Source organism: Miniopterus natalensis, chromosome 19 (genome assembly GCF_054644295.1).
Source record: "Miniopterus natalensis isolate mMinNat1 chromosome 19, mMinNat1.hap1, whole genome shotgun sequence".
NCBI classification, from domain to species: domain Eukaryota; kingdom Metazoa; phylum Chordata; class Mammalia; order Chiroptera; family Miniopteridae; genus Miniopterus; species Miniopterus natalensis.
Window position 1 is genome coordinate 23,647,631 of NC_142099.1, and position 8,272 is coordinate 23,655,902.

General features: G+C 40.2%; 1 protein-coding gene across 1 annotated transcript in view; it reads left to right on the plus strand.

Moving 5' to 3' along the window:
* HMCN1 (hemicentin 1) overlaps nucleotides 1-7,861 on the plus strand; it is a 345,340-nt gene extending 337,479 nt beyond the window's left edge. Inside the window, exons 106-107 of the mRNA XM_016224594.2 lie at nucleotides 4,788-4,914; nucleotides 6,404-7,861. Coding sequence (XP_016080080.2) covers nucleotides 4,788-4,914; nucleotides 6,404-6,770 — 494 coding nt within the window. The 3' untranslated portion in view covers nucleotides 6,771-7,861. The remainder of the gene's footprint in view (nucleotides 1-4,787; nucleotides 4,915-6,403) is intronic.
* Nucleotides 7,862-8,272: the final 411 nt, after the last annotated feature.

Genomic DNA, 8,272 nt, shown 5'->3' on the forward strand with positions numbered 1-8,272 from the left:
GGTCTGCAAAGCCCCTCAGCCAGATGTTTAAGGGTTATGTTATGTCCAACTCTCCTGTTCTTCTCTTCTTAATTATTCCAGTTTTCTTTTTAATTGCCCTTGTCACTCATTCAGTGTAGAACATTTTTCAGCTTTCAGCTGAGCTTCAGAGAGTGGAAAATAACGTGAAGAAATCAGAAACAGGTGTTATTTGAAACGTTTGCAATTTAAATGGGTTGCATATATTTGTGGTTTTAAAAAAGACTTGAGAGAAAACAATTACGCCCTTTAAAGAAGTCTGTACCCAAAAGACTAACTTGGAGTCTTTATAGCTTTAGAAAAGTGAGGCATTTACAAGGAACAAAAGACTACTTTTCATTCACATGTGCATTTTGAAGCTTTATACGTTAGTCTAGAAATATCAGTACTGAAAGGAAACTAGAGCGAATTTGACATTGAACAACGACAGAGACTCTAGTCAAAAGTGGAAGTCACCAGGCTGCAAATGGAAAACAAAACACACACCCAATCATGACTTGCCCAAGAAGGGAAGAGAAACTAAAACAATCTTTATGCTAATTTTAAGCACCGCTAGTCTAATTCTGAAAATGTAAAAACACTATATTGGCATTGCATTTGAAAAGAGCGTTCGAAGCTATCCAGGTTTTCAAAGTCACCCATAATATTTGTCAAGAATCTGAGTTGCTCTACACTTTCCTTAAGATAAATGTTGCAAGTATGTTTACCCTAAATTATATTTAATGTATTCAGAAGCACTTGGTTAAGTGCATTCATATGTTCTAAAGCTATGTATAGAGAAGTTTTTCACCTCATCTTGGTATCTTTTTCTTGTAGCAATCATGTTTATGTTATAAAATGACTATAATTTCTATCCTAATAATTTTCTTACAATGCTACATAAGAACCAGGCATCACCACAATGTCAGTTAGCAGAAGACAGCACAATCTCTCCATCTTTCTTGCTTTTTTTTTTTCCAAATATGTTTTTATTGATTTTTTTTTTAGAGAGAGAGAGGAAGGGAGAGGGTTAGAGAGATAGAAACATCGATGAGAGAGAAACATTGATGGGCTGCCTCCTGCACGACCCCCACTGGTGATTGAGCCCGCAACCCGGGCATGTGCCCTCGCCAGGAATCAAACCCATCACCTCTGGGTTCATGCTCAACCACTGAGCCACACCTGCTGGGCCTGGCTTCTTTTTTTAAGGCCATTTGGTAGAAAGATGAGCAGAGAGTTGAGTGAATGCCCGTATGGTGCTTAATCCTGAGGAAAGACGAATAGACCGAAGACAAAGGAGAGTCCCCTTCCCAGAAGCTCGAATACTTAAGAAAGCTTTTCTGTGGGAAGTGTTGCATTATTATGAAGCTAAGGACAAACACTTTGTATATTAGATCCTGACATTTCCTTATAGATTCCTATTTAGCTAATGAAAATACACAGTAAGGTAGCTGTTCTTATGCATACAGACGCATGTTCAGATTCTGGCCTCTCTGCCACCGTTTCCGTGGGCCCTGGAGCCCACAGGCCTGCGTGTTTCTGCATGAGTTCACTGTAAAAATCACAGCTAAAATGAAATGTGGAGGATGGGTGTGAAGGGAATGTGTTTTGATGAGAGAAAAGAAGATAAGGCTAATTGAATTTCTTTCACATGTCCCTAGGGGGCCATCTCATTCTGTCAAGGAGATGAAGCACTTCTGGCAGATAAAATCATAATTAGAAATTGGTTCACAGAGACGATAGGCAAAGACTTCACTGAAATAAAAATTTGTTTCGCAGTGTGTTCCATCCCTGTGGGAAAACTAGTTCTAATAGAAAACTAGTAACGGGAAGCACGTTGTCATCACATCTAAGTGAAAAGTCAAGTGAGTGATGCACTCCTTCTCATTCTAGCCCAGTAGCTTTTATTTTGTGCAGACTATTAACTTTAAAGTAAATAATTACATTTTCTGTCATTGCCTCAGAAAACGGAATATATCTAGAGCCAATCTAAAATGCTAATTTATGAGACAGAAATGCAAGTAGTAAATAATTCAGAAATAAAATTTAACATTTACTGTCCATGATTAATATACAGTAGTCCCCGTTATCTGTGGTCTTGCTTTCTACTGTATCAGTTACCCAGGTCAGCCATGGTCGAAAAAATTAAATGAAAAATTCCAGAAATAAACAATTCATAAGTTTTAAATTGAGCGCCATTTTTAAGAGCCTGAGGAAACCTCAGGCCATCCCATTCTGTACTGCTCAGGGCATGACCCATCCCTGTGTCCAGTGGATCTTGCTGTGGCTGCTACCCACCCATTCATCACTTAGTTATCAGAGAGAGAGAGAAAGAGAGAGACCACATCCCCATAACTTTTATTACAGTATATTATCATAATTGTTCTATTTTATTATTTGTTACTCTCTTACTGTGTCTAATTTATAAATTAATCTTCCTCATAGGTATATATGTTAGGAAAAAACATAGTATATATAGGGTTGGAACTATACACAGTTTCAGGCATCTTCTGAGATGTTTGTATGACTACTATCTCTTGGAATTTCTTCTCTCCTTTCTCTTTTTTAATAGCATTATTTCAAGTTATTTAAGAGTCCAGAAAAGAACTTCACAACTTTAACCCAAGTCCAATATAAAGACCATTATCCAGATTCCAAGTCACTTACCACTGTGAAATGACATAATAGTTACACATGCCCATTGGTCTTGGCACCAGTTCCATGATAGAAATGCACTTAACCTTCAGGACCTACCTCATCAGAGAACTGGTTTGGGTCCAATTAATTATATTTATTCCCTCCTATACATCACATTATATTTCTTTATGCCATAAATCTAAAATTAATCAAAGTTCGGCCTTCAGGCAAAGACTGGCCAGTTGCTATCATGAGGGTATCAAGAATAAAAGATTATAGGGGAGGATTGTGGGTTCATCTTTAGGGGTCAGGTCTGAGCAACTGGAGTAAAAACAGTGTCTGATTTGAGAGATAGTTTAATCTACAAAAGTACTTTCCTTGCATGATGATTTTATGTTATATTTTCTCATATGTTACAAGTACCTATGTGCAGCCAATTGACTTAGACTTATTCTAAAGTAAGTAGTCTTCAAATTGTTGGCTTGTCTATTCCAAAAAGAAATTTGAAAACCTTATTCTTAGTTCATACTTTTTTTAAAAGACGTCTAAAGTTTATTATTGTGTTTAAGTAGTTGCAATGGATGTGAATCCTGGCAGTGTTCTTTAATGGGCACGTGCTTTAAATATCTCTTTATTAAAACTTTGGCGCTGCGGATTTAACTCACTCAGTTAATGGAGGATGACCACTATATAATTTAAAAGTCTGGGCTCATTGTTAAACCAACCAGATTGACAGTCAGAAAAAGTCTATGATCATTTTCCTATTTAAGTAAAAGTGTTAGTACGTGCTCCCATGACAACCAGCTCACTTCTGAAATCTAATTTAAAAAATAGAGAGAGCTAAGACCATTGATTTGTAGCCATGATGAAATAAGGCCTGTCACCATTAATGTGTTCTCACCCTTGAAGCATTTTATACCCAGCTGTCATAAAGAGACTAGGGATTAGAGGAAACCTTTCTTTTGTAAAGCAGAATGGAGAATTTCAGGCCCCAGGAAGTTTTCAGGTAGATTGCTTTTAGCAAGAATTTATGAAAAATGAAGATATGGATGAAAATTGACTCCCTGAAATATTTGCCTGCTCTCATACTGCTAGAAAGCTTTCATGCACCACCAGGAGAATGCAAATCCCACAGCCTGAAAGTATTAGTCTAAAATGTAGTTCTTAATTTTGGGATCTTAAAATCCCTTGAAATTTTTGTAGAACCCTATAGACCCTTGTTCCCGAAAATTCATCTCTCTCTCTCTTGAAAACACACACCCACACCCACACACTCTCATTCACAGATCTCCTGATGCTCAGATATAGAGCCCAAGTTAAGAGTCAAGGCTTAAAAACGCTCATTTTCAGATAGCTCATAAAAAGTTTTCTTTAGCTCCATCTTTATGTCTGAATTTTAGCGTTTTTAGTGTGTTTCAATTTAACAGCTTTGTGTAGAAAATGACAAAGTAAAGAGCATTTCTTCTGCATGTGTCTCCATCATCCCAAGGAGAGCTATTGCCCTAGGGAGAGCATCTCGTTGCCATAACAACTGTGGATGAATTCTGCACAGTTCAGATTTGATCAAACGTGGGTCATGGCTCTTGGGTCATTTCACTTGACCCTGTTTTCTCTGTATTTTGTCTCTGTCCGCAGGTCAGACTGACTTGTACGGTCTCCTCTGAATTTTTTACTTGACTCCTCTATTTCCCACTGCCTACCTCCTACTCAGCAATTTGAACTTATAAAACAAAATGCTGGGGAAGGCTCACTCAGGGTTCACAAATGTCCTTGAAATATCTAGCTTGTTTTTAGTGAATGGAAAGTATTATTTGCTTTACAAAACTCAAATGCACTCTATATTCCAAACATAGAAAACACCAGAGAGATCTTAATAGCTTCCCATCTACTTTTATAGTGCTTATTTTTCTGTGTCCTTTCACATATGTTAAAAAACACACCAACAAATCTTATCCTCAGAGCAATCTGGGAAATAGCACAGCAGGTGTCAGGACCCCCACTTTGTGGCTGAGGAATCTTAGGTTCAGCAACCAAGTTCATTCCTGGGGAGAAGACTAACCCTGGACGTGCCGGTCGGATGTCCCCACCGCCTGCTCCGATGGCCCGTTCTGACCTGCGTCGCTCACTCTGCATGTCCCTTGTGCTGTTGCTAGATGTTGATGAGTGCCTGGAGCAGAATGTGCGCTGTGGGCCCAGCCGCATGTGCTTCAACATGAGGGGGAGCTACCAGTGCCTCGACACCCCTTGTCCGCCCGACTACCAACGGGATCCTGTCTCAGGGTAAGGCTTGCCTTCTCTTCGCAGACATGCTCTTGAAAACCCTTCTTCCTCCCTCCCCTTGACCACAAACCCCGTCTGTAATCATGTTTAACTCACAGGGAGTCATAACCCAACGGGATGTGGGGTAACGGGCAAGAAATGAAGTCATCCCGCAGCCCCCGCTGCGGCCTAAGCTCCCAGTGCGGGCTGCCAAGGCTTCCCGGAGCCGTCTCCACCGCGTGTGATCCGCTCTGCGATGCAACGTCTAGCATTCTGCCTCGGCAGTGAGCATTTGATGGGCGTCTGCCTTTCTGTGAAGTTTTCTAGTGTCTGTCTGTGTTGGCTCAGAGTCTTCAGGCCTCTGGGCGCTGCGAGCATTCCAAGAAGGACCTTGGCTGTCACTGTGGTGACTCACGGTGACTTCATGAGAGAGTGGAGAGGAGCAGGCGTGAGTCAGTAGTCTGCCCGTCCATCCATCCCCTGCTGTCTGAATAAACGATTCCTCTGGTTTCTCCCTCCCCTTACAGAAATGTTCTGCACTGGTCAGGTCCCGAGTTACTGGGGGCCTGGAACACACGGATGATGGTCCTCGAGGGTAAGACCTGCTAGGGAGAAGGGGCTCTGAAGCCCAATGGCGTTGGAGCTCACGCTCTGCCTTTCCTGTCAGCAGCGACTGCCCCCTTCCTGCACCAAGGTCAAGTGTGGCCTGCCTGGCATCCACCAGAAAGCTCTTCATAACCGGTCTCGGGGAATAAGAAAGGGAGGGAGAAAATTAAAAATAAGATTTATGAAATTTCTACAAATGCTGTGATTGAAGAATCTATCCGTATCTTCAGAAAATGATCCTTTGTGCATTTTTTTTTAAGTTTACTCTTTGTTACCAATGATTTCAGCAGAGAGTTGAAAAGTCATGATGACTCCAAAACAGCTAAGTTGGGCTCATGAAAGAGAAATTACAATTAGAGGAATTACAATTAGGCTAGAAAGTTTCTAATCTGAAATAACGCGGAAGACAAATACGAAAGGAAAGCGTCCCCCCCCCCCACCTCGGGAACCCTAATTAACCTTTTATTATTTTCAAAAAATAAATGAAATGATATCAATATCTATTTCAGCTTTCAAACAGTGTTAAGATAGATGTTAAAATTTTTTAAAGCCTGTGTTCCTCTCTTTAAGAGGCACTGTTTCCAGCAGATGCTTCCATTTCTGCAACTGACTTTTTAAAGTTACTCTGTGGTACTCATCCCTTCTTCCGTGGCTCAAAAGCTTCTGCCTTTCATGGAGCTGAGAGATGGCTGCTTGACTCTAGACCAGCCTGCTGTCACAGCCATGTGGCATCTGGTTAGAGTTAGCGACGCAGAGCATGGGGCAAGCCTTTCTGCTCTTGCATGCGGCCTGCCTCCTGCCTCGGATGCCTGAGAGTTGTCATGGATCACCGTCACCTGCATCTTGTCTTCTCCTGCTTCCAAGCCAGAAAACTAGATGCACTTATGTGTTTTCTTGTCCTCAGGTTCTGCCTCAAGAACTGTCCACCCAATGATCTGGAATGTGCCTCGAGCCCATATGCCTTGGAATACAAACTCGTGTCCCTCCCCTTTGGAATAGCCGCCAGTCAGGATTTAATCCGGCTGGTCGCCTACACGCAGGACGGAGTGATGCATCCCAGGACGACGTTTCTCATGGTAGATGAGGAACAGACCGTTCCCTTCGCCTTAAGGGTTGAACACTTGAAAGGAGTGGTGTACACAACGCGACCGCTGCGAGAGCCAGAGACCTACCGCATGCGGGTCCGGGCCCGGTCCTACAGCGCCAACGGGACCCTTGAGTACCAGACCACGTTCATAGTGTACATCGCCGTGTCTGCCTATCCGTACTGAGCAGCTCGCCGAAGCCAGGCCCACGTATTTAAACTGCGTTAATCCTGGGGATCCAGTTCGCTTCCAGATCACCGTCTCCTGAATGGTTGCAATCTTGGCAACTTGAAAATGGTGCTAATGCTCTGTTTTGCGTGTCTTCCTTGGTACTGCTGAGGTATTTTCATGATCCCACCATGGTCCCATCCTTTCGTTAAGGTCTAGAAAAGCCCCTTGTTTTCTTTATTTATTACACTGGAACAGTTACCCTCCAAGGATTATTCTGAACATCTAACAGGACACATCGGTGATGTTTTATGGTAGCATAGTAGCTAAGATCATTTTCCTTAAAAAAAAACAACAACCCAATAAAATAACTATAATAATTCAAAGTCAAGTAGATTTTTGAGCGTTTGGCCATTTTTAAAGTAATAAAACTGGTTGCTGTGTTTTTTGAGCAAAGCTTAAGTAACTTATGAAGATGCTTTTTTTAAGAGAAGTATTGATATTTTATTAAAGGACTTATACACCTCTTTTCACTTTAAGGAAAAAAAGAAATACCACTCATTTTAAAAATATAGTACAGCTTCTAGAAGGTTATATTGATCCCAGATGGTGCACGCCTTGATTGAACACCCAAAATAAGGATATTCCTTTCAGTGATTTTGTAAAATCAGTTGAACCACTTATGATAATAGAAAAAAATATTACTTTGTCCTCAGATAATTGTTGATGGCATGGATCTTTGTTCTAATATTTTGATATAACCTGCCATTCAGTTAGCTCCTTAACTTTCACATTCCAGAATTGTTTTTACTTATCGATTGGAAACAATTTTTTAAAATATCCATGGGACCGTTTTCTTCGTTTTTCTTGAAAAATCTCATATGTTAAATCAGCATAAATGTTAAACGTCAATACACTGTACATGGTGGTAACCAACTCTGGAAGCAATTGCCAAGATGTATTCTATTTTTATGAAGTGTACATATATTACCTTAGTGTGTATTTTCTATGTAATATCTTGATGAACTCTTTTATAAGATTATTTTATAAAATAATACAATGTTACAGGAAAACCAGCTTAAATAAAATTTTCACATCTTTTTTCTTAATTTTTTTGAAGACCTAAAATTTGTTTCCTTAACAGCTATACCAAGTATTCAAGTGTATAGTCACATGTGATGCATATCATGATTTAATCATCACAACAGTTCTTGAGATAGGTAGTACTGTATTGTTATACACATTTTATAGGTCAAGAATCTGTGACTCAGATAACTTACGCAACTTCCTTAAAATAGCACAGCTAATTAGTGGCAGAAATGTCATGCTTTCTACCTCTTATGACTCCACATCAAATGTTATCTCCATTGCATGTCAGTTTTCTCACCTAAATAGTTTCTTTATATCTTATCTCAGGTAAATTCATCTCCTACCTATGATAGGTAATAAAGTAGTGAAAGCCTAATCATGGCCTGTGCTTGAAGGATTTTTACTAGAATCACATTATTCAAAGAAACCTG